At 42.6% G+C, this 26,745-nt stretch overlaps 1 protein-coding gene and 2 pseudogenes across 6 annotated transcripts in view; 1 reads left to right on the top strand and 2 right to left on the bottom strand.

The window, feature by feature from the left end:
• The window catches only part of Atp7b (ATPase copper transporting beta), a 90,008-nt gene extending 63,526 nt beyond the window's left edge, over positions 1–26,482 (top strand). For 5 of the 6 annotated variants that reach the window (XM_004844131.4, XM_021257809.2, XM_021257807.2 and 2 more), the window contains 6 exons: positions 817–959; positions 2,296–2,499; positions 2,582–2,699; positions 3,891–3,993; positions 4,636–4,774; positions 26,327–26,482. In XM_004844131.4, coding sequence (XP_004844188.2) covers positions 817–959; positions 2,296–2,499; positions 2,582–2,699; positions 3,891–3,993; positions 4,636–4,774; positions 26,327–26,482 — 863 coding nt within the window. Of the gene's footprint in view, positions 1–816; positions 960–2,295; positions 2,500–2,581; positions 2,700–3,890; positions 3,994–4,635; positions 7,853–26,326 lie in introns of those variants that run through there. The other variant, XM_004844132.4, reaches the window with a different exon arrangement.
• LOC101725124 (pre-mRNA-splicing factor SPF27 pseudogene) lies at positions 6,136–11,158 on the bottom strand (annotated as a pseudogene).
• Positions 11,436–12,682, bottom strand: LOC101725504 (calcium/calmodulin-dependent protein kinase kinase 2 pseudogene; annotated as a pseudogene).
• Positions 26,483–26,745: the final 263 nt, after the last annotated feature.

The raw sequence follows: 26,745 nt of genomic DNA, 5'->3' as shown, positions 1-26,745 counted from the left end.
GAGCTCCTTGTGACTCCGTGTGTCTTCACACCCAGGCTGTACCCTGGGCTGTCTGCCCCAGAGAGAGCAGACAGAGCCTTCACTTTCTGCATGCAAGTTTCTGCTAATAAAAGTCAAACTCTGCAAAGAACGAATAACATGGCACCGCATTCTGAATACTCCAGCCAGGTGTCTTCCTCTCCCAATCTCTCTTTTTCCCTTCTAATCCTCACAAACAAACCCTCAGTCTCCTCGGCTCAAGCCAGAATCAGCAGAAGTAGGGAGGCAGGCCCTGCTATGCACTCTTCACTCTGCTCAGAATCTTTCCGGGTCTGTAAAGATTTACTCCACTGGAGGCTGAGGCAGGAGGATCACATGTTTGAGCTCAGCCTGGGCAATTTAGTGACTTAGTCTTGTCTCAAAATTTATACAGAATTTTTTTAAGAAAGAAAAAGGCAGTATTGATTTTCTAGTTTGGATGTCTATCATTTTAACATTTGCTGTATTCTCATATTTTAGTAGCAAACATGTAAAATGTGTTGAGTTCTTATGATGCGATAGGCACTTTGTAAAGTAATGTATGGAACTGGTAGAAAAAATTGGAAAATTTAGAGTTGTAAAGAATACAGTAAAATCAGTTAAGAGTTCTCCCCCTCACCTAGCCATCATGAATTTTCAGTTTCATTCCAGACTTCTGTATGCCTCTAGAACCCAAACCATAATACATTACATACTTTGGTGTTCTGTTTTTGTGTGTAACATATGATGGGAACTGTTGCAAATCCTCGCATTTTGCGCACAGGCCTGCACCTTTGCTGACTGTGTGGTTTGCTCCAGGTGTGCTTTGCGGGATGATCGCCATCGCAGACGCTGTCAAGCCTGAGGCTGCCCTGGCGGTACACACACTGAAAAGCATGGGTGTGGATGTGGTTCTGATCACAGGGGACAACCGAAAGACAGCCAAAGCCATTGCCACCCAGGTAGGGCTGGGGACCAGGGATATCTTTCTCCTTTAAAATTACAAATTGTGTCAAGCTCACAGAAACAGACAAATTAAGCACCAGTACATTGGTCCTCAGCTTTGCTTCTGCTCTTCTCCCCTGGTATGCATCCTTAGAAAAGCAGTTCCAGTGTTCTTTGACTATTTCCCGAAAAAACTATGGCTTGAGGACTAAAATAAAAATAGTCTAACGTTTTAATTCGGGGAGTATTTTGCTGTCTCAGCCCATTTGTATGCCCAGATGAATGCCTGGATTCTGGGCAGTTCTTCAGCAGCCATTGGTTCATGAGGACAGCACAGTGCTGACCCCCGCACAGCAATGGCTCTGGTGTGGATTTCTGGAAATAGTACTGCTGCCCCACCCTACTCACCCAAATATATGCAAACTTACATGACCATGAAAGGTAATTGCTTCTTGTGGGGAAGCAGCAGTACCTCTGTTGTGCATGGCCTTCCTTCTTGCTGATGGACTTGCTGAACATCTGCTCCTTTTCCCAGTTAAAACTTGTTCATGCATTCAACATGCACTTAGCAAGTACCATGAAGGATGGACAGGCATAATGCCAGGCTCTGCAGCTACAGAGAGGAATAATTAGGGGCCCTGGTTTTGAAGGGCTTATGATCCTGCAGAAAGGGTGGACCCATGGCCCAGTATAGCCTTGAATGCTCAGGGATCCAGCAGAAGTGCACAGAGGACCCTAGGAATGCCAAGGAGCATCCTTCCCTTACCCTGGCAGGGCAGGGGACAACTTCCCAGGGGAGGGGATGCTAAGTCAGGAGTCAGTCAAATAAAGAAATGGGAGGAAGTATGAGGAAACTGAACCTTTTCCAGAGAGAGCATCCAGCCTGAGCACCCCTGAGGGATGCAAAGTGGTGCAGGAACCAGTAGATCCCATTGCTGCTGAATGGGATAGTCTTGAGTGTGGCACCAGCTGCTGGCCAAGAGGTAGGGGCAAGACCAAGGAGAACCATGGAAGGTAGACCCCTGAGAGTTTAGATATCGTCCTCAGGATCCCCTGGAGAACTGAAGCAGGACAGTATCACAACTAAACGTTGCTGTTCTGGATGGATGGCTGAGATAACAATGTGGAAAAGAGTTGGGCAGCCAAGTGGGGACAGGCAGGCCAACAGGTTGCCTACACCAGGGAGAGCACAGGGTAGGAGCATGCAGCCCACTTGCCCTGTGACCTTGAGTCTGTGGGACTTGGTTGATTGAGATGATTGGGGGCAGAGGGAGAGGGACAAGAATGACTCTTGGTTTCTGCTGCTGTTTGGTGTCTTTTGACAATAAAAAACAGGATTTCTTCTCCCTTTAGGTTGGTATCAACAAAGTCTTTGCAGAGGTGCTGCCTTCTCACAAAGTGGCCAAGGTCCAGGAGCTGCAGAATGAAGGGAAGAAAGTCGCTATGGTGGGAGATGGTGTAAATGACTCCCCAGCCTTGGCCCAGGCCGATGTGGGCATTGCCATCGGCACTGGCACAGACGTTGCCATCGAGGCGGCAGATGTGGTTCTCATCAGAGTGAGTTTGGCTGCATCCAGGCGACAGTGGGGGCTGAGGGCAGTGGGCCAGGTTCCTTATGCATCATGCTCCTGTCCTATAGAATGACTTACTGGACGTGGTCGCCAGCATTCACCTCTCCAAAAGGACTGTCCGCAGGATCCGAGTCAACCTGGTCCTGGCACTGATTTACAACATGGTGGGGATACCCATCGCTGCAGGTAGGCTGGGGGCCTCTCACCTGCTGTGTCACCTTTGGCCTCTCTGGCAGCCAGATAGGTGTCTCTCTGCCAGGTCCTTGCTGAGCTTGGTGAGTTGTACACCTCCTTAGCTGGCTGGCTAGGCACAGTGAGTGTCAAAGCATTGGTTTTTGTTCCTGCTTTATATGTCGCTGAAGGTAAATGCGAAGCTGCTGAGAAAACCCCAGAGCTTCATTCACTCTGGTCCTTTCTCAGAAGCTGGTGAAGGTGCATGCCCACTTATTTACTGTGGCCCTCTTTTCTGAACCACTTATTAAGACATACAGTTTGAAGAATAACTGTTAGGGAGAGTTATGGGGAACCTGCTGTATCCTGGACACAATGATGGGTGTCTCAGAACCTTGAAAATGACTAATGTCCAGGTTTTACTCTGACTCTCACAAATGACTGTGGAGAGAAATGGTTTTTCTGCTTTGTAACTCCTCTCTCTCCTTCTGCCCTTGAATCCTGCGAACCAAGCAGGGAGATGTTCCAGACGCTTGTGCAAGGCAGCACTTTTGCATGGGCCGAGGGAACCTGAAGTTCTTAAATATGACCTTTCTATCTCAGTATCCCTATTGTGTCCAAACAGTTAGTGGCGACTCCCGTAACTGAGATTGTCAAGCCTGCCTTAGCCTCCAGATCCTGGGAGTCAAGCAGGTGCTCCTTTTGCCCCAGAGCCAGCTCAAGAGCTTAATTCCTTCCTGTGGCTGTGCCTCTGCCACAGATAGTAACTGTCCCTTGACTGGCCTGAGGTTCCTGTCTGCCTGGAGCCTGGCTCTCATTTCTCTCTTACATGGTTAGGAAGCTGTGGAGGGCAGATGACGAGGCCTGTGGCCATCAGCAGCTTTTATCCCCATGGGCCTGAGTCTCCAGGACAGTTGGTTCCTGCACCTCCGCTGCTTTCCCTTCTCCCTCTGTGCTTGCTCCTCCCTGTCTCTGTGGCTCCTGCTCCCTGAGTCAGGCAGTGCCGCCTGTGCACATTTGGCCAGTTAGGTGGAAGAGGGCCAATTCCTCTCAACAAGGGCCCATTGCCAGCTTGCTTGATGGCCTTACCTCAGAGCCAGGCACAGGTCCTCTGGGTGCCTGAGGATGGAACTCCTCAGGGTGGCTGCAGATGGGGTCCCTGCTGTCCTCTGGGTGGCAGGTGAGTGCATGCCCTCCCCTTGGCAGGTGTCTTCATGCCCATTGGTATCGTGCTGCAGCCGTGGATGGGCTCAGCGGCCATGGCAGCCTCCTCCGTGTCTGTGGTGCTCTCTTCTCTGCAGCTCAAGTGGTGAGTCCTGGGCCAGGAGCACTTGCCTGAGAGTCTCCCAAAGCCCTTTATCCTCTGTGGTTGCTTCCTGGGTGAGACTAGGTACATACCCCTTGTCCCCATTCATCCGAGGCCATACTGCAGGGCAGTCCGAGTGGTTTGTACTGTGACTTGTCAGCAGTACATAGTAGGCCCTTACCAGCTGCCATGTACTGGGCTGTTCTCACTCTTGTGCTAGTGGCTATTTATGCAAATATCATGTAGACATGGGGTCCCTATATGTTGTTATTTTGCCTTTTTAAAAAAGATGTTCATTTATTTATTCATGCATTTGCTCAACAAAAGTTAATCACAGCCAGGCTGGGGATTTAGCTCAGTGGCATTGCACCTGCCTCACAAGTGCAAAGTCCTAGTTCGAACTCGGGTACAAAAAAAAAAGTTAAATCGCAGCCTATGTTCAAGGTATTTGTCTAGGAAATTTCTAAATCATGTAGACTTTATTTGAACATGTGAGTTCAGTGTCCTTTTCGTTTCACACCTATTGGGTTTTGATACTGCATGTGATGGAAAGACTTGCTTGAGAGGCCTTTACCAGGCTTCAAAAAGAAAAGGAGAGCCTGAGGTCCAGAGTGGCTCATATGCTCTTGGGTTCTTGCTTTCCAGCTACAGGAAGCCCGACCTGGAGAGGTACGAGGCACAGGCCCATGGCCGCATGAAGCCCCTGAGTGCATCCCAGATCAGCGTGCATGTGGGCATGGATGACCGGCGGTGGGACTCCCCCAGGGTCACGCCGTGGGACCAGGTCAGCTACGTCAGCCAGGTGTCTCTGTCCTCCCTGACATCCGACAGGCTGTCTCGGCATAGTGCCACTGTGGATGATGGTGGGGACAAGTGGTCTCTACTCCTGAATGACAGGGATGAGGAACAGTACATGTAAAAGCTCTAAGGGCGCAGATCCAGGGCAGGGCAGGGCCAGCTCCTCCTGTGAGGACTCACATCACTGGCTGTGGTTGGGCCAAGCGCAATACAAACAGCATGTGGGGGTGAAGCTTGCCCAAGTTTTGGGACCTCTCCCCACTCCCTGGATCTTTCCAGTGTCCCTCCCTGCATCTCTGTGCTTTGTTGAGGTGCCATCAGAAGGGGTTGGGTAGGACAGCCCTTTGTGGGTCCTGCTGGTGTGGGGCAAAGGATCCTGGCCTTCCTGTGCTGTTAGCATGGATCCTGGCTTGGATGCAGGAGAGGAATTCAGTGCTCCTCACAGACCTCTGCCTCTGTACCTGGGAGGACTACTTGAGAAATGAACAAGCTCATTAGGACCATGCACTCGGCTGGGCCTCTTCACGAACTCACGGTGAGCGCGTCTCTGACATCATCCACATGCCTCATGGGTCTGAGGCCACCGTTTACCTCAAGCGCACCTGTTGCCTTCTGCTGGCACAGTTGCTTCCTTTTCTCCCCTTCTGTGTGCTTGGCTTCCTTCACACTGAGGCAGGACTGCTGCTCTTGGGCATCTGCAGTACTCTGGCCCCTGCACTTAGCCTGAGCCTGCTCCCTGCCTGCACCCCTCCCTGGGAGCTCACTGTACCCCCCTTCACACTGAGGAGAAGTCCGCTTTGTTGCTGAACAGCTCCTGGGGAGTCCTGCCACTGCTGCTCCCCCACTAGAGTGAAGTTTCTGAGCCTGACTGGGAGTCCAAACCCAGCTTCCTTTGAGGCCCTGGGGCTCATGAGCCTAGACACTCTGTGGGGGTCATGTGCCTGAGGGACCTCCCTGTTACCTCAAAGGGCTCAGACAGTGCTGGTGCCTGGAGTCCCTGGAGCCCCTGCCATGTGTGCCTGGCGGAAATGCCTTGAGAGAGGACAGCAGTTCACGTGAGCCTTGTGTGTGCTGAGTGGATACCCAGAAGGAGGGTATAGCTCTCCAGGGGAATGTCTGCTTTTTTTAAAATAGCTCTAAAAATATCACCAGGTTGATAATCTGTATTTCACAGAAATACCCAATACAATTAATACAAAAATCCATACATTCTATGGTTTCTAAACATTTACCCCATTAATAGTTTTTGTGAGAGGCTGCTGTCCTTCATGGTTCAGAGAAAGCTTAGATGGCTGATGTTTGTGAAAGCCCGACTTTTCTTCCTTTCTACCCAGCAAGTTAGTCTTTTTAGAAGCCTTGCCAGATGTTTTCTTTGTTTGACTCTCCTTATTACTGCTTAGTTGATAGATTTCATTTTCTAGTTGCACAATAAATAGTCTGTGTTAAGTCTCATAATTCTTACTGACCAGGGACACCCAATTTGACTCCACTTCTCTCAATTTAGATCCAGCTGTGAGTTGCATGTTCATTCACTGCCAGTTTAAATCTTGAATATGTTTCCTTAACTTCTGAAGCTCTTTCTGTGTGTGTTCAATCATATGAATGAGATTTTTGTTACTTTCCAGGCATTACATCCATGCTGTGACATTAGTTCCAGATTCTCAATTGAAACTGCTTGATGCTCTAATTGAGCCATAGAACTGTTTACACATTCCTGCCATGCAGTAATGTCATTTTTCTGACCTGAGGAAGGGGCTGGAAGCTCATACCATTTCATACTGAGCAACTCAATTGGTTGTCAATTTCAAAAGTAGAATAATCTGGGGCTGTTAAGTAGTTCAATTAATTCTTAGTAGATTGGTATCTGTGAGTTTCCTCCTTTACCTGCACCACAGCTGTTTCCTGTACGCCTGTTGCTTCATAGCCTTGATCAAAATACAGCAGCGCATCCACTACTACCTCTCTAGGCCACCAACCCCATGCCTGCCTTTGCAGAGACTATAGTCTTGCCTGCGTTTTCTGAGTTTGGAATGACCACTTTTACCCTTCAGTGGCTCTTGTGGTAGTGTGGCATTGGAGGGGCAGGGATGGGCCAGGTTACAGACTCTGAAGTCAGTGGTGATTGACATGACCCCTGGGAGCAGGGTGACAGAATCAGATTACTCTAAGGTGAAACCTGGGTCTCACACACAAAATAATTGTATTTATTGAGCGTTGCTTATTTGCCAGGGGCAATGTCAGTGCTCTTTGTCAGTTTTACCTCTGATCCTCCAACAAAATAGCAAGGTAGCTATTACTGTCCACATTTTATAGGCAAGGAAACGGCAAGAGAGGCTACGTGTCTTGCTTGATATCACACAGCCAATATACATGCCATCTCTGTTGGCTCTGAAGGTTTTTCTCTAATTGTGCTACTGCCTTATCAGTTTGCTTGATAAGAATAAACTAGAAAAAAGTCTTTGCTCTTGGAAGAGCACATTTTCAAGTGATGTATTAGTTGTATCAACTTAGAATGCTTGGGCTGGAGATGGTACCTCAGTGGTGCTGCGCCTGCCTGGCAAGTGCAAGGTCCTGAGTTTGATCCCTGGTACCTGAAAAAACAAAACAAAAAAACTTAGAATGCAGTTGGTCATGAGTTCATTTCACTTTCACTTTGGATGATTAGTTTCAATTTTTACATATAATACAATTTTTGCTGGGTTTTATATTCTAAAATCCAAGTTCAGGGTTTTGTTGTGTTTTATTGTTTGCAGTCTTCACTTTTCTGCCAGCCCCCTCCCACTATCCATCCCCATTCTGTCTTTTCTGTATTCTTGCTTGGAAATATTTCTTATTTTGGAATTAGGCTAATGATTTTCTAAAGATTCTAACTGTGTTAAGTTTTAAAACTTCTAGAACCATTAGCATCACATTCATATATAGAATTGAAAATATTTATATAGTTGTACAGAAAGTAAACTTTTAGCTGTTAAGAGTATCAGGAGTTTTGGGGTCAGATAACAATTGCTATTTCAAAAAACGTTCCACACAATATGAAAATAAAGTTTCATTTTATTCATCTAAAGACCTGCCTGTGGCTGCTTCTGTCTGTGGGCACCTTCGTTGAGCCAGTGCTGCTTGTCTCTGAGGAGCAGTTCTGCTGGGCTCTGGATTGGCACAGTGTCTCTGGAGGCACAGAGATGGGATTTTAACAATGGGGGACATGAGATGGCCAGAACCTGTTAGTGTACCCTGCCCTACATTGGTCTGAGCCTCCCAAAGGCCAGAGGTGGCCAGCTTCAGTGACGTTCAGGGACAGCTCAGAGAGGCAGCCCCACTGGGTCGACATGGGCTTTGATAACCCTCATGTGCATGTGTCCAGAGCACAGGAGTCAGGAGGAATATGTTGGGGTTCCTTGGTTCTGAAGGAGAAATGTGGGGAGAGCAGTAGAAAAATATGGACTAAGGGTCTGCCAGGAAGGCTCAGGGGACCCTAACTGAGTTACATCTGAGGGGAGACAATGATGTAATTTGTTATCCAAACCAAGATACATTTAAGAGTGGAGGGATGCACTGTTAATTTTTTTTTCCTTATTAAGTTTATTGGTATATTTTAGGTATAAAATACATTTACATACATCATTGGAATCTTGTACCATTACATGAATAACTTGGTTCTTATTTTTTCCCCCTTCCCCTGCCCTCCCTTCACCCCCTCCACCCTTCCCTATTTGCAAAGATTTTGTTTCCATTTTTTTCCTTTTCTCATATTTTTTCTTTTCCCTTCCTTTCCCCTACCCCTCCCACTTCCCCTGCTCCTTTAGACCTTTTCTTCCTGTTACACAATATCAGTTATACATTTTTTAAATTACAATATCAAGATCTAGGAGATATTACCACAGATTTTACAGAATTTTAAAAGGATATAGAAAGCATATTTCAAAAATCTGTTTTGAAATAAATTTGACAACTTCTAAGAAGTACCTTGGAAGACAAATTAATGAAACTAACTCTGGAGGAAATATAAAATTCGAATAGCACCTATTAAAGAAAGTATATTCCTAGCTTGAAAACCTACCTATATGACAACAGGCTCATATACATTTTAACTAATAAATTATATCAAACATTTAAAGCAGAAAAAAAAAGGAACACTTCTCCCCTCATTTTAGGAAATCAACATTGTGCTAATCCTAAATTGGATAAAGATAACAGAAGAAAAAAGTATGAATATAGATAGAAATTTGTTTAACAAAACAAACTATTAGAAGTCAGATCTGGCAGTATGTAGAAAGTGGGTTTATTATAGGGATGACAGTGTTGGTTCAACATTGGAAGATCCACCCCCAAAAGTCATCATTTTAACAGAGGAAAGGAAAAAGCCATATGATCCTGTCACTAGTTGTAGAAAAAGGATTGGACTAAATTCCACAGCTGTTCATGGTAAAAGCTATCAGGAGACTAGAAGTAGAACAGAACCTTCTCAACAGATTAAAGACATGTACTCCATACTTCCAGCAAGAATGCGTTATATGAATGGAGACGATACAATGCTTTCTCCTTAAGGTGGGGAACAAGGGCAGACATGCGTATTCTTCACCTGTCCATTAAACTTTGAAACCTAGGCCCAAACCAAAATAGTCTGGCAATAAAATGACACAATTAGGATAGGATTGGCAAGGTAGAAGCGACATCTTTATATGTAGATGAAATGATCATCTACAAAGAAAATACTAAGAAATCTCTAGGAGCCCCTAGAACTTTGCACTGTTAATTATTAATTATTATGCCAAGACAGCTAGACTGGGAATGTGGAGACAAACTGGGACATGTCACCTTCCTTAGGAAGGAAATGGAAATCTGGGTCATGCCTGTAATCCCAGCACTTGGGAGGCTGAGGCAGATGGATGTGAGTTTGAGGCCATCAAGGGCAACACAGTAAGTTTGAGGCCAGCCTGAGCTGATAGTGACAACGTGTCCAAAAAAGGGTCGGGGGGAGCAACATTGTGAAGTCACCATCAACACAAACTTTTTTCAAAGGTAGTGAAAATTTACATTTATTTTTTATTTCAAAGACAAAATTTATGAGTTTTTCTTTTATTAGAAGAGAACTCCAAGACTAAAAGTGCAAAAAATTACTCAGTGAAATAATAGAGAATTTCCTAAACCTTGAGAAAGATATAAACATCCAGGTACAGGAGCCATTTAGAACCCCAAACTGGCATGACCAGAAAAGAACCTCCCACATCATACTTTAATTAAAACTTCAAGAGTACAGTGCATTGGACTGGAGCTGCAGAAGGTGCAGTGGGGTGACATGTGCCACTGTTCTTGCATGGCTGCCAAATCCTCCATCTGCTCCTGGCCATGAGAGGAGGTGGAGCATTGAAGCAAAGAAATCTGGACCAAAGGAAAAACATTCACAGGCATGCATGCCACCTGGAACCAACTGCTGAACTCTCCCGGAACTGCAAGCAGTGAGGATGCTGAGCCTCCCACCATGTCCACCCAACAAGATTGACTGGAGAAGTCCTTGTCTTCATTGTATCCAGATACACTCCATTCTTGAAGCAGATGTGTGATGCCAAGCTACAGAACTCTAAGGCCAAGTGTCCATCTCTGCATTCATGGATGTGTATAGACCTGTTCCTGGAGTCACTCCCAGTGAAGCAAGGCAGCCTGCTGATCGCTCCATGGAGTCTGCAGAACTTGGAAGTAGTTCCTCCTCTGACTTCTATTTCTTCAAGTGGTTGTGAAAAAGTCTTCCATATATTTTGATTTCGGTGTGCAATTTGTTCTCTAGCATATAGCAGGTATTGAATAATAAAATATTGTTTGCTTAATTGCTAAATTCAGTTCATTTTATTGTATTATTTGTAATCTACTTTAACCTATGCACTCCAAATACTTATTTGCTGTTAGCTTTTTAAACTTGTTTTCTTTTAATTCATGTTATTAGCCTATGTGGTCCTCTTGGATTTTTCTTTCTTACTTTTATTAGTACATATTTGCCATACATAGTGATCACACTCATCATAGGGAATTTGTACCTGTACATAACATGTCTTAATTATTCTGTTTTTCTCCATTCCCCTCCCCTCCCTTCAACCTCTCTTCCCCTCCCTATTTACAAAAGCTTTGTTTCCATTTTTCCTCTTCCCTTCTTTCTTTTTTATTTTTTCGGTTTTCCTAACTACATTCTATCCATAAAAAATTCAAAAGTTCTTCATGCAAGTGAAGTTGCTTCAAAGATCCCTGCAGCCACGAGCCCTGGCCCCAGGCCTCCATGGCTCAGAGGGGTCACCAGGGACGCACAGTGTCCCTGCGAGCCTCCTCCCTTGCTGCACTCCATGGCACGGCCTGCTAGAGCTCTCTGCTTCTTTCTCCGCATTGTTCAAACCTCACTCACGTTCGATTGGTACATCTGACATGGTTCTGAATTCATGATGAAGGATTTTTGGCATTAAAATGTTTTAAAAAGCAATTGTCCCGGAATGTACAGGGGTTTGGGTCTGCAGGTCCTCACACCCGCCAGTCTGGCCAGCCGGTGGCAATGGTTGACTTCACGGAGTCAAGTCTAGTTTTATTGTCTCCTTTAAGACAGCAAAGGAAAAAAGACAAAGCAAAGTACCAGAGATGGCGGCCAAGGCTCTGCGCTTGGGCTCAGTTTCCGTAGGACATGCTGCTATGGAAACTCGGAGCAGCAGCCTGCAGGCGAGGTCAGCGGTCCAGCAGCTACTCCAGCTCCATCGCCTTCTCGGGCTGCAGCGGATGCGTGCGGGTAGGGGAGCCAGCGGCCGCAGCCCCCAACCTTGGTGCAGGGCCCACCGTTGACAGGAGCACTTCCTCCACTCCCGCGGAGGCTGGGTCGCGACCTAGAGAGCTGTCTTCCGCTGCTTTGCTTCCTGAGCAGGTTCCCGGGGCAGACAGCGAGCGCTCCTCCAGATGGCTGCCCTGGAACGGGTTCCCTAAGGAGTGCTTTCGGATCATGGTCTTCACCTGGATCACAGTCGCCAGGCTGGGGATGTGTTTGAATTCTCGACTTCCTCTTTGGTCACCTTGACCAGTGTGCAGTTCTCATCCTCCGATGGCAGTGGCTTGGCCCCGTGCCTCGTGACCCAGGGATGAAGCTTGATTTCCGGCACCACAATCCTCCGCTCAAGGTTCTTTTCCAACAAACGGGTGATCAGATCCTTCAGATCCTCGGCTATGTGAGGCTGGTCTGGGAATTCCAGGGCCTGACTCTTGACCTTACTATGCAGACACATGATCCGCTGGTCCATGAATGGTCAATGGCCAAAGACAAAGCAGTACAGCGTCACATCCATGGCCCACACTTCCAAGGCCTTCCCAGAGAAGATCTTGAGGGTCTTGGATCTTGTGGGTGCCATGAAGCAGGCGCACTCATGATGTTGGACAGGAGAGCATCATTGCCCTTGAACTCCTTGTTGATGCTGAAGTCTGCGATCTTGATGTGGCTGTCATCTCCCACCAAGAGATTGGAGGGTTTGGTGGGTGATCTTCTGGTAGTGTAGGTACTCGATGCCTTTGATCAGATTCTGGAAGTAAAAGTGAGCCTGGTCCTCGGAGAGGGGTTTGAGGGTGGGCACTTCCATCACAGGCCTCTGCTCTGGTTGGCCAGTTCAAACACCATGTACAGATGGTCTTGATTGGGGTCATCCAGGACCATGCTGGGGTGGTCCACCTTCTTGAGGATGGTAATTTCCTGGTACACCTGCTTGATGGGACCCCGGGGCTGGATGCAGCCACCCAGGGCTGGACAGGTGCCCCGGGGTAGGGGGTGACTTGGGAAACCAGCCTGTCAGATCAGCTTCTTCTTGGACAGTACCTTCATGGCATAGTAGGTGTTGTCATTCTCCTTGTAGGCCAGCTTGACCACCCCATAGGAGCCAGTTCACAGAGACTTGGCTCCTGCTTCATACCTCCTCATTGTCTTCCTAACCTGCTTTCTGCCCCACCTCACCGCTTAGACTGCTCCCTTCTCTCTTTTTAAAATTCCCTTTCCCTTCCTTCCCTTCTGCTCCCATCTTCTTTGTTCCTCTTCTCATTTGAACAAGTTTTTCCTACTTCCCAATATCTGTCCTCTGTTTTGCTTCTTATTTACCCTTTGGTTTTTCTCATACAAGAGAAACAATGGGATATTTAAACTTGTGCATCTGACTTATTTCACTTAAGATGATGGTCTCGAGATGTGTCCATTTGCCTGTATAAATGACTCAGGTTTATCCTTTATGGCAGAGTAATACTCCATTGTATATAAATACCACATTTTCTTCATCTGTTCATCCATGGTTGGGCACCTGCTATTTCTAAGATTTAGCTATTATGCTATTATAAATTGTGCTGCTATAAACAGGGGTACAGCAGCACTGTGGTAAGATGCTTTTAACTCTTTCAGGAAGATACTTAGAAGGGGCATAGCTGGGTCAAATGAAACCTCTAGTTTTCATTTTTTGAGGAATCTCCATATTGATTTCTACATGATTGTACTAATTTACACTCCTGCCAACAATGGAGAAGTGTTCCTTTTTCTCCACATCCTTCCTAGCATTTGTCACTGGTTTATGTATTTATTTATTTATTTTTGTTGTACTGGGGATTGAACTTGGGACCTTACGCTTTTGAGGGAGACGACGGCACCATTGAGCTAAATCCCCGGCCCCGATTTCTTGATGATAGACATTCTTTCTGGAGCAAGATGGAATCTCAGTGTTGCATTTCTTTCTTTCTTTCTTTCTTTCTTTTTTTCTGGTACTGGGGATCAAACTCAGGACCTTGCGCTTGCCAGGCAAGCACGGCAAGCATGGCACGGTGTTGTACTTCTTGAATGACCAGTGATGTTGAACATTTTTTCCTATATTTCTTTGCTTTGTACTTCTTTATCTGATAAGTGTCTATTCATTTCAGATGCCCATTTTTGCATTAGGTCTTTAAATTTGGGGAGTCTGATATTTTGAGTTCTTCATATATTCTAGATGTTAGTTCTTTGTCTGAGAAGTAGCTGGTAAAAATTTTTTCCCATTCTGTGGATCATCTCTTCACTCTGTTTGGTGGTTTCTCTTGCTGTGCAAAAGCTTTATAATTTGATGTGATCCCAGTTGTTGATTTTTTTTTTCAGGTATTTCCTGTGTGACTGGGTTTTGTTCATAAAGTCTTTGCCTGCACCTATGTCATTGAGGGTTTTACCTTTTTTATCTTCCAGGAGATGAAGTGTTTTTATATTTAGATCTTTGATCCATTTTGATTTTAGTTTAGTGCATGGTGAGAGATGTGGATCTAGATTCAATCTTCGGTAGTCAAATAGCCAATTTTCCCAGCACCATTTATTAAAGAGGCTATCTTTCTTCCAGTGAAGGTGTTTAGCCTCTTTGTCAAAGATAAGGTGGCTTGAGTGTGCTTGGAGTTGTTTCTGCATCTTTTATTTGTTCTGTTGGTCCTCCAGTCTGTTTCTTTGCCAGTACCATGCTGTTTTATCATGGTAGTTTTGTAGTATAACTTCAAATTGAGGATTGTGATGACTCCTGCCTTACCCTGATTGCCAGGAATTGCTTTTGCTATTCTAGGTCTTTTCTGCTTTCATATGAATTTAGGATTGTTTTCTGTAGTTCTGTGAGCTATGCTCTTGGTGTTTTGATTGAGATTGCATTAAATCTGTATAACAGTTTTGGAAGTATGGCCATTTTCAGTATCTTAGTTCTGCCTATCCAAGTACAGGGGATGTCTTTCTTCTTTGATCTCCTTTTTCAGAGTACTGTGTAGTTTTCAATGTAAAGGTCTTTCCTTTACTTTGTTAGATTGATTCCTAGATATTTCATTTTTCTTGATGCTATTGTGAAAGGTGTTGTTTCCCTAATTTCTCTTTCTGTGAGTTTGTTTATCATGTACAGGAATGCTATTGATTTTTGAGTGTTAACTTTGTATCCTGTACTACCAAATTTGGTTGTTAATTCTAGGAGCCTTTTGGTGCAGATTTGGGGATCTTCTTTGTAGAGTGTCATGTCATCAGCTAATAGTGATAATTTAACCTCTCCCTTTCCTATCCATATTTCTTTTATTTCTTTCTCTTGTCTCATTGCTCTGACTAATGTTTCCAAAACTATTTTGAACAAGAGTGGTGACAGTGGGCATTTTTGTCTTGTTTCTGTTTTACAGTGAAAGCTTTCAGTTTTTCTTCATTTAGTATGATGTTTGCTGTTGATGTTAGATGGCTTTTATCAGATTGAGATAAAGACCTTCTGTTCCCGTTTTTGGTAGGGTTTTTATCATGATTGGGTGTTGGACTTTGTCAAGTGCTTTTTCTGTGTCTATTGAGATGATCGTGTGGTTTTTGCCCTGGGTTCTGTTAATATGGGGTTTCACATTTATTGATTTGTGTATGTTGAACCATCCCTATATCCCTGGGATGAATCCTACTTGGTCATGGTGTATTATCTTCTTGATAATTTGGTGCATTCTATTTGCCAGTGTCTTATTGAAGAGTTTTGCACTGATGTTGAGTAAGGAGACTAGCTTTGTGTTAGTTCTCTTTTTTGGCTGGATCCTTCTCTGATTTTAGTATCAGGGTAATACTTCCAGGGAATGACGTTGGGAATATTACTTCCATTTCAATTTCATTAAAGAGTTTGAGGATTAGTGGGATTAGATCTTTGAAGTTCTTGTAGAATTCAGGAGTGAATCCATCAAAACCTGGACTTTTCTTTGTTGGGAGGTTTTTTTTTTATTACTTCTGCAATTTCATTTGCCATTATTGGATTGCTGAGAATTTTTATATCTTCTTAACTCTTCTTTGGATATATATATATATATATATATATATATATATATATATATATGAATCTGTCCATTTCACCTACATTTTTCATCTTATCGGAGTACAGGTTCTCAAAGTAGGTGCTGATGATCTAGATTTCTGCAAGATCCATTGTGATTTTTCCCTTTTCATTCCCAATTGTGTGGGCTTGGGTCTTTTCTTTCCTTTTTTTGATAAGGTTGGCCAAGAGTTTATTTTATTTAATCTTTCAAAGAACCAATTCTTCGATTCATTGATTTCTTTTATATTGCTTTCTTAGTCTCAATTGCATTAATTTCTGCTCTGATCTTTATAATTTCATCCCTCATACATGCTTTTGGTTTAACTTTTCATCTTTTGCTAGAAGCTTGAGGTTCAACATTAGCTTATTTATTTGAGCTCACTCTGTTTTTATGATGTGGGAATTCACCACTATAAATTTTCCTCATAGGTCTGCTCTCATTGCATCCCATAAGTTCCAGTATGTCGTATCGGCATTATTGTTAATTGTAGAAACTATCTAATTTCTTCTTTCATTTCATCTGTGACCCATTCTTTCAGGAGGGTATTATTTAATTTCCATGTGTTAATGTAGTTTTTGTGGTTTCTTTTGCCATTGGTTTTTAATTTCATTGCACTATGATCTGATAATATGCATGGTATAATTTCAGTTCCTTTGCATTTACCTAAGCATGTTCTGTGAGCTAGTATGTGGTCTATTTTGGAGAAAGTCTCATGTGCTGTTGAGAAGAATGTGTATTCTATTGTTATTGGGTGAAATACTCTCTAGATATCTACCAAGTCCATTTGTTCAAAGATTTGGTTCATCTCTGATAGTTCTTTGTTGATTTTTTTGTCTACTTAATTTGTCTTTTTTTTTTCTTGGTACCGGGGATTGAACTTGGCTCCTTGCACTTGCCAGGTAGGTGCTTTGCCACTGAGCTACATCCCCAGCCCTAATCTGACTATTTGTGACAGTGGGGCATTGAGGTCTCCCATTACAGTTGTATTAGTGCTTATCTGATTTTTCATAACCATTAGCGTTTGTTTTATATAGTTGGGTGTGGTAGTATTTGATGCATATATATTTATGATTATCTCTTATTGGACTGTTCCTTTAACAAGTATGTAGTGACTTTCTTTGTCTCTTGTGATTAGTCTTGGCTAGAAATCCACTTAGTAAACAAATGGAATAGTCACCTCTGCTTTTTTTCCAGGTTCCTGTTTCATGGAGTATTGTTTTCTATCCCTTGACTTTCAGTCTATGAATTTATTTTGACTTAAATGTGTTTCTTGTATGCAAAATATTGTTAGATCTTGTTTCTTGATCCATTCTGCCAATCTGTTTCTTTTGATTAGTGAATTGAGACCATTCACATTCATGGTTATAACTGATATTGATTTATCCTTGGCATTATATTATTTTCCTGTTGTTGGTTCCTTTTCTTTCCCTTCTATTTAATTGCTTGCCTTGCTTGGTGGATTCAATCTATTAGGATTGTTGGAATTGTCTTCATTGTCTTTTTTTAGAATATTCCTTAGAACTTTTTGGAGTGCTGGTTTGGTGGTCATGAATTTCTTCAGGTGTTCTTTATCATGGAAGTATCTTATTTCTCCATCAATTTTGAAAGATAACTTTGTTGGAGGTTGTTTTCTTTTAGGGCTTGAAATACTTTGCTCCAAGCTCTTCTTGACTTAAGGGTTTGTGTTGAGGAGTCTGCTGTGATTCTGATGGGCTTTCCTTTAGAGGTGATCTGTTTCTTTTCTCTAATAGCTTTTAATATTCTGTTCTTGCATTGCATTTCTGGCATCTTGACTATTGTATCCCTTGGTGTAGCTTTTTTCTGATCATGGCTAATTGCATTTCTATATGCCTCACTTATGTATATATCAATTTTTTTTCCATGGTTGGAAAGTTCTCTGCTATTACTTCTGTGAACAGATTTTTTATTCTCTTTGTGCTATCTTCTGATTTTTCATTGATTCCAGTTATAATCTTATGTTAGTCTTGTTTGCATTATCTAGCAGCTGTTGGATTAACTTTTTGCTATTTTTAAGAAATCTTTCATTTGGTGATCACCAACTACAATCCTGTCTTCTAGATCAGATATTCTATCTTCACATTGGTTGACTCTGCTGTGTATACATTGAATAGAATTTTTAATCTCCTGCATTTCAATTTGAATCTGTTTTATGGAATCCAGTTCTTTTTTATGTTGGGCATTAATGGTTTCTATGTCTTTCCTAAGCTCCTGTATTTTAAAAAATCTGTATCTGAAAAAAAAATGAAAATAAAGGGAAAAAATGGAAAAAAAAGAATAAAATATGTATCTACTCTAGATTTATGAACCATTTCCTTCATTATGGTCATCATCTCTAATTATCTGTGTGATTATTTCTGTTTTGATTTTGTCAAGAGTCTTATTTATCTGTTTTGTTACTTCTGCTGATACCATTTCAGAAGGGTCCACTGGGGGGCTTTTGATTTCTTCCACCTCAGTGCCCCCTGGATTTGCCTTGGGTGAGTTTGGGGTATTGGATTCATCTTGCTTCCATGTTTTCTCATTTTCTCTTTGTTTTCTGCATTGAGGCTTGTAAATTGCTTACGGTAGGTAGCTTTATTAATAGTATCAAGACCTCTTTAGGAAATGACTACTTTTCAGGGATGTCTTCTAGGCATGGCTGACTTTTGGCCTTTGAGTCTATCTGGATCCTTTGGCCAGGATCCTGCATCTTCTGTTTATTTTGTTGTGTTTTTTTTTTTTTAGTTCTTTTATTGGTACATTTTAGGTATACAATTCATTTACATTTATCATTGGGTGTTTGTACATGCATCTTCTGTTTATTAGGGGTGCAAGTTTGCAGCCTGTTTGGCCTAGCACCCAGTTCTTTGATACTGGTCTATAGCCTTGTTTATGACTCCTAAATCATCTAGCTATTGCCATACAAGGAAGATAAATTGATCACAACAACTGTGTCACCTTGGTTAAAGTGCACAATCAGTAATAACATTAGCATCAAATACAGACTGGAAAGTGACAAACTGTGATAACAAATAGTTTACTACCTTTAACCCTAGGTGTAAGATTTATAGTTATATAGCAAGATCTAAGAGAAATCAGGAAATTATATATATTAAATATCTACTCAATAGAGCAACTTTATCCCAAGGGGAGAAAATTTAAAAGGTAGAGAAGGAAAAAATAGAGAAACAAAAGAAGAGAGAGATTAGAAGCAAGGTTGAAAGACAAAGGAATATTACCCAAGCCTCAAGAAGAAGTTTGAAGGGAAGAAGACAGAAGGGAAGGAAAGAAGGAGAAAATGAAACAAGACAAGAAAATTACTAAAAACAGTGTTCACACTCACACACACACACACACACACACACACACAAGCAATGGGGTGGTGGTGGGGGAATGAACAAAAAAAATACCAAAAGCAAAGAAAAAAAGAAAAAGAAATTTCTCTGTGATTTCAATCCTGTGGCTATCACCTGAGGTCTACAGTTTCCTGGCAGTTCCAATTCAAGGTGTGACTCTGTTCTCACTAGTAGACAGGGGAGGCTTTCAGAGCCTAGATCCATGTGGGGTAATCCCAGCAAGATGGCAATAGGATTATGGTGAGATGCCAGTTTGGGGACTTTCAAATACACAGAAATTCAGGCCGAACCTGCCTTCTGCTTGTGGGAGTGGGGCCTGATATCTCTTGCCTCCCTGACCACAGCTCCCTGACCCTGGACATCTGTGGCTGTCCCTCACCCAGTCACTGAGTCAGTTTAACACTGGTAGCCCTGAGATGAAGCCAACCTGCAGCTACTCTGAGTCTCAGGTTCAGTTGACTCCTCCCTAAAATGGCATCCAAACAGGCCCTCTCTCCAGTGCATATGGCAGATGCTTGGACTGGAGTCACTCACCAGCTATTGTGCATGGCATCCACTGCTCCATTCCACTGGTGCATTTCTCCCTGAAGGCATCTGGTGTCATCCACTCTGTAGATTCAATCTTCTTTTCTTTGGTCACAAGCTAGAAGCCAGGAAGAAAGGAGGGGATTGCCCCTTCCTTTTTCTCTGTTTTGGTCTGTCTTTTCAGTTTCTCTGTAGGCTCCAGTTTTCCCTTCAAATCCTTCCTGGGTCCCAGGGATCCACCTCCCTCCTTTTCTTTCCCAAGTTGTTATTTTCCAGTGTCTGGATTCCGAATCTTGGAGAGGCTGATTTGTTGCTGCTTACTGCTCTGCCATCTTCCCGGAAATCTCAAGATTTACATTTATTAAGGTACAAAAAGAAGTATGCTCTGTGGACTGAGAGCGGTCCACTGAGAGAAGCTCACAGTAGTCCCAAGGTTAATCAACACAAACTGTTTTAGAACTTTGTCCTAATTATAGGTGCTAGAGACACGCTGATGACATAATCCTTTACCAAATTTTCAGTTCTCCGAGTATCCATGTCCTGACACCAGTGTTTATCGGTTGAGTCATTGAAGTGATGATCTTGTGGCTCCATATGACCAAAGAGTTAGATGGTTAGGGTCAGCTGGGCTGTGTGCTGGTATATCACATGCTGCTTAGCAGCCCCTGGACTCAGTGCCACCCAGGTATGAGATTTTCACACTGTTTACATGTCCTACTATAGAAAGGCAGCAGTGGTACCACCTAAGGAATGACTCACTTTGTTTTGTTTGTTTTCTTTTGTTTTCTTTTTTGAGACAGAGTCTTGCTTTGTAATTCAGGCTGGTCTTCAACTCACTATGTAGCTCAGGCTGGCCTCAAACTCATGGTGATCCTCCTGCCTCAGCCTCCTGAGTGCTGGGATTATAAGCATGAAGGACTCACTTTATTTTATTTTTTTGTACTGGGGATTGAACTCAGGACCTTGAGCTTGCAAGGCAGGCAGCAGGCAGCGGAAGCACTGAGCTAAATCCCCAGCCCAAGGAAGGACTCACTTTAAAGAAGACAGATGCTTTCTAAAACTTGAGCAGACTTCTCTGATAGGATTCTTCAACCACCAGGATAAATCACAGCATCTGTCTATTCCTATAAATTTTCAGTCTTTAACCTTAGTATTATAATGGGATCACCTTTGTAAAAAAAAGAACAATAATTGTAGTTGGTTTTTTTAATATCATCTGGAAATTGACATGTCAAAAAAGATAGATCCCCAAATTATTACTACTTTATTAAGAACAAGATTAATGAAAGTGACTTTCATTCTAAGAAAATCCAGTGCCAATCAAAATCAGCCAACAGTATAATTTCATTAGAAGACTACTTGAATTACAGAGAGTTTTTTTTTCTTTAAAAATTTCGTATCAGGGGCTGAGGATACACCTCAGTGTTATAGTACTTGTCTAGCATGTACAAGGCCCTCGGTTCAAGCCCTAGCACCGGGAGAAGGAGAAGGAATATTTCATTAGACAAATTCCCTAAGGTGCATAAAATTTTTGAGCCGTAAGTTTTATTTGCATCCAACCTCTTAATTTTTTTTTTTGTACCGGGGATCGAACTTGGGACCTTGCACTTGTGAGGCAGGCAGCAGAACCACTGAGCTAAATCCCTGGCCCTCCAACCTCTTAATTGTACATTTCTTTGGAACACATTTGAAGAAATATGGTAAGCAACTGCCCTGCTAGTTCTATTTCCTGTTTCAGTTACCTGGATATATGGGAAAGCTGCTTTAGTACTGGAGAGTACTATGGGCTGTCAGAGAACAAACCACTGTACTTTCTTAATTTTCACATTCATATTAAACAAGACATAAGCACCATTGTTTGGGCTCATTTCAGGGGGAGATGTCTTCTTGTCTACTCTCTTTTTGTGAAGACAATGGCACAGCTGAAATTACAGAATAAAATGTGAGAAAGTTAAGTAATGCTTTGAAATCTCAGAGTTATCCTGTTCAGAAAGATGAATAAACAACAGAAAGGTAAAATCATCCAAGAGCTAAAACGAAAACAAGAATTGATGGGGATTTAACTTTTTTTTTCTCTGAAATGAAAATGGTTATTTAATCTTTTTAATATAAACAAAATTGGCCGGTGGTATAACTGAATGGGTGAGCATTTGCCTAGCATGCATGAGTCCCTGGGTTCCATCCCCAGCAGCAAACACACACACACACACACACACACACACACACACACACACACAGAACAACACATAACTGCTCATCGCAAACATTTAAACAGAATGTAGGCAAAAAAGATCTCCAGAATGACCCCTTGCAAGTCCCAGAAGGAGAGGTTATAAACATGGTATTGTGGAGGGATATCCTTTGTGCTTTGTGGGTAGAGCGGATCAGGACAGTGAGGAAGTATACTCTCTCATTGTTCAACTTCTTGACCAAATTGCAGCCATCTGAACACAGAGACATGGCAGTGGGCTCCAGGATGGAGCTAGTATGAGCTGATCCGTCAGGTGACAAATACCTTCAGGCTACAATGTGCTGAGCAAGCCATTTCTGTCTCATTTTGTGCCTTCCATCTTCATTATGGCCTTAAATGCTATCTGCATTGCTTCTCATTTCCACTGGCAGGGAACCAAGCCTCCTGGTTGGGAGGCAGCCGGAGAGCACTGATCTGCTTGGCTGTGGCCCCAAATCCTGTAATCTACTGTGCTCCCTTGGGAAGGTCCAGTCTCCTCCGGAAGATGAATTCCCCATGCTTTTCTGTGGGGCAAGAAAGGTGTCCTTTGGCAGGATAGTGTGGTTTATCTCAAGAGCCACCAGGTGTCTCTCTGACCAAAACAACCTCCCAAATCAGCAGCCAGAACCCAAATTCTTTATCTTTTTTTAACACGTGAAAATTCAAATAAATATCATTGTAATGAAAACACAGTGACAAAGAAGAGTGTGAGGCTAGAGTTTATCCCTTGCACCTGGGTGCCTCTAAGCTCCAACACATTTAATATCTGGGCTTGCAGCCAGGGTTTCAGAGCCGCCTTACACTTACATTTAGCTTTACAGAGTGCACACTGGGATGACTCAACAGAGAAGCTCCATATTTCTCTGTCATTATGTACATTTCAGATATTCTTGCAAATTTGGATACTGTTTTTAGACTTGAACATTTTTTATACGTATGTTTAAAAGTATTTTGAAATTTTTTGTGGCTCCAGACCCCAAGTTCTAAAACTCCTGTGTTTGCCTTGGGTCCATAGGACCTGACCCCAAACCCCTAGGCAAAAGCAATGTCAATCGCAGACCTGGTACCTTGGTGGCCTGCAGAGAAATCCTCACCCAGGACCACTTGTCATGACCTCTTTTTCCCACTGTTCAATGAGGGGATAGTACCTAGGAAACCCCCACCAAGTGCAGTAGAGCCAATGGTGCCTGGTAATCTCAATAGACCTCAGATGTGTTGCTCTGTCCCCCTTCAGATCATTCTTCCTCACTGCAGTTGAAAAAATGTCTGGCACCTCTGCTGCTCTATGGAAATGGGGACAGTGATAGTAGCTCTTCTCACAGGGATACTGTGTGGGGTGATGAGGTCATCTGGGTAAAGCACTTGGTAAGCAATGGGCAAAGTGCCTGCCACATCCTGAGAGCTGAACAGATGTCAGCTGCTGTGTCATTAGCAATGGGGTCTATTTTCTAGGGAAGAAAAACAACTTAGCCTTTCCACCCTGAGCAGGTAAAAGCCATCTTTATATGTTCCATGATTGAGCTGGAGAAAGCACCTATATACAAGTCTGCTGCCCCTGCCCTGGGATTAAACCCAGGGCCTTACACATACTAGACTCTATCACTCAGCTCTACCCCAAGACCCAGTTCTCCTAAGACACTGGGCTGTTAATGGATGTTTGCTTTAACAGGATCAGCCTCAGGAAAATAAACACTGGAGAAAAAGTAGTTTCTTTAACAAATGGCACTGGGAAAGCCGATGTGCAGAAGAATTAATCTAGACCCATATCTCTCACCATGTATTGAAATCAAATCAAAAAGGGCCAAAGGCCTATATATGAAAACAAATGTTGAATCTGCTGGAAGATAAAGTAGGTAAAAACCTTTGAAGACATATGTATAGGCAAGGACTTTCTAAATAGAACTCCAGTTGCACAAGAAATAATACCAGGAATCAACAGAAAGGATTATATCCAAAATTTCTATAAAATGGAGTACTACTCAGCCATAAAGAATGAGAAATTAGAGACATTTATAGCTAAATGGATGCACATTGAGACAATACTTTTTTTTTCCCTTAAATTCTTTTATTGGTACATTTTAGGTATATAATACATTTACATTTATCATTGGGTACTGTACCTGTACACGATGTATTTTGGTTCTTATTTTCTCCCCATTCCCTGTCCTCCCTTGAGGTGATACTCCTAAGTGAAATAAATAGGACACGTGTAAGTACTGAATAGTTTCTCTAGTGTGAGAAACTGAAAGTGTAAATAAGGACTAAAAGGTATAATAGATAATGTGAAATAGGAAGGAAAGTGGCAAAGGGGAAGGGAAAGTTGGAGGGGTAGGGGAAAAGAAAGAAGGAAATGGGATTAATATGAGAAAAGGAAAAAATGGAAACAAAGTCTTTGTAAATAGGGAGAGGTGGAGGGGTTGAAGGGAGGGCAGAGGAGTGGGGGGGGGGGAAGAACCAAGATAGATTACATAAAGGTGCAAATTCCCAGTGATAAATGTCAACATATTGTATACCTAAAATGTACCAATAAAATTAAAAATTTTCTGAACAGCAAGAAAAAAAATCAACAAAGTGAAGAGACAACCTACAGAATGGGGAGGGCGTGGATTGCCAGCTACTCCTCAGACGGAGGACCAACATACAAAGAACTCAAAAAAAATTAGACCCCCCAAAACAAAAGACTCAAGCAAATGAGTAAACATTTCTCAAAAGAAGCACAAATGGTCAATGAGTACATGGAAAAATATTCAGCACATTTGACCATTAGAGGAATGCAAACCCAAACGACGCCGAGATTCCATCTTCAGGAAGGACAGCTGTCATCAAGGACTAAAAAACAACACATGCTCAGTTGCAGGGAAAAGGAGCCCTTCTACATTGTTGGTGGGAATATAAGCTAGTACCACAATGAATTCAGTGTAGAGAGTCTGCAAAAAACTAAAAAAGAAATTCCATTTGACCCAGCTATATCTCTCCCTGTTATCTTACTGAAAGCGTTAAAGTCATCATGTTGCAGTGATACATGCACACCCATGACTGTAGCAGCACAATTCATAATAACTAAATTATGGAAGTTAGCCTATATTCCCATCAACAGATGAATGAATAAAGAATATGTGATGATATATACACAAAGGAGTACTACTAAGCCAAAAAGAAGGATAAATTTGAGTTATTTATAGGAAAATGGATCTTGAGACTATAGTGCTAAATGAATTAAATCAGACTGAGTTTAAATCAGACATAGAAGGTTAAACATCACTTGATTTCTCTTATAAAAAAATAAAGAGCAAGACAAAAGAGAGAGGGTAGGAATAAAGGAGGTAGACTTTTTAGACATAGAAAGAGGGGATCTGGGATGGAGCAATGGGGAGGGAAAGGAGTAAAAAGGATCAACACGCAATATGTATATGTACCAATTCTCCAAAATTAATAGTATGTGTCATAAACATACTAATAAAAAGAAATTTTTAAAAAAGAATGAAGTGTGGACTGCTCAGTGTGTGACCACCCCCATAGCACACCACCTGTTCAAGGAAGCTCCTTCCCTCACAAGGCCTCACAATGTAGGGGGCCTTGGAGCTAGCAGAACTGAGTTCAAAGCCTACTTCAACCCTTTCAGGAAATCACTGTGCCTTTCTGTGCTTCTAAGTCAGTGTCACATGGTTTAACTCGTATTTAGCTGACTTGGAAAGTTAAGTGGAATTATGTTTGTAAAATGCCTAGCTCCATGCCTGGGACATGGTAGACACTCCTAAAATTCAGTCACTGTTAGAATGACAAGGACATTGTGTCTCCAAGGAGGGCTACAAGATGAAGATGCTTAGAAAGACCTGGAATGTCTTGGGGTAGAATATAGGTTCTGAGAAAGTATTTATCAATTGAATATTGGAGAACAGGGGTATAAAAGATAGAGTGAACACGAGAACCCACAAGGGGAAAGTGACATCTTTTTAACATGACATCCAGTCTGGATTTTGGAGGTGGGATTTTGTCTCATTCAACCCACCTCTGCTATATTTAGGAACTTGATCATTTTTGCTATCCTTTTTTGATGTCTTTCCCTTCCTCTAGGATAGAATTATATCTATCCTTTGGGTATGGTTTTCTAAAGTATGTACTAATTTTTGATTAAAATAGAACAATCTTGTTCTGTTATTTTTGATGACGCAGCTTTAGGGGCTAAATGTAATCTTCAGCACAGTGATGTGGTATTTCAATCACAGAAGCAAGTGGGCCATGACATTATGGGATTTAAATCACAGAATAACCTGTCTTTAATAGTGCACAAGGGTGAGGGAAAATGACAGAATCTTCCATTTTTTGGAGGAATATATATGTTTTATAAACTTTTGTTTTCTGTTTCCAGTTTAATGCTCAGAATTAAGGCTAGAATCCACATGGGCTTAGAATCCAGCTAAATTTTGGTATTCACTACTCAGGGAATCTAAAAGAAGTTCATACTGTTGTCAGCCTCTGACTTTGGACACATTTACCTGTGGTCTAGTAATGCTTCCTGTGAAGTATGAATATTCTAGATACCTCTGTTTTCCATTTAAAGCTTCACCCATTGTTAGATGATGTTTTAATGTTACTTGCTTTTGTCCCTCTTCAGGACATCCACACAGATGACACAGGAAGGACCCTGATTCTGTATGGCCACAGGCTCTTCCCTCCCTCCTGTGGGGCAGTTGGATCAGTGCCTTCCCCTGGAAAACCAACTGCTTCCCTCTGTTATGTCTTCATAGTGGCAATGTGGAAGGGCTGGTGAATTGTATGCATTGCCCCATGGAGTGTATCTCCCTAAGGGATTTAAATAACCTGGCTTTCCCTGGTGACTGGAAAATAACCAGAGCAGAGAATGTGGCTTTGATGGTGAATGGTTTTGCCTCATCTGAGTGAAGATAGCAGCTGCTTTATTTATCTTGGCAAGTAAAGAAAAACAAACCACGACTAAGAATTATGGCCTGGAGACTTCCCAGAAAGACATGCATTAGTTAACTCTGCTGTTGCTGCAACACAATACCCAGCACC

Source organism: Heterocephalus glaber, unplaced genomic scaffold, assembly GCF_053883595.1.
Source record: "Heterocephalus glaber isolate CG9 unplaced genomic scaffold, H.glaber_assembly_v1.0 deba00001666, whole genome shotgun sequence".
NCBI lineage: Eukaryota > Metazoa > Chordata > Mammalia > Rodentia > Bathyergidae > Heterocephalus > Heterocephalus glaber.
The sequence above is the reverse complement of the archived record's forward strand: the minus strand, read 5'-3'. Positions and strand labels throughout refer to the sequence as shown.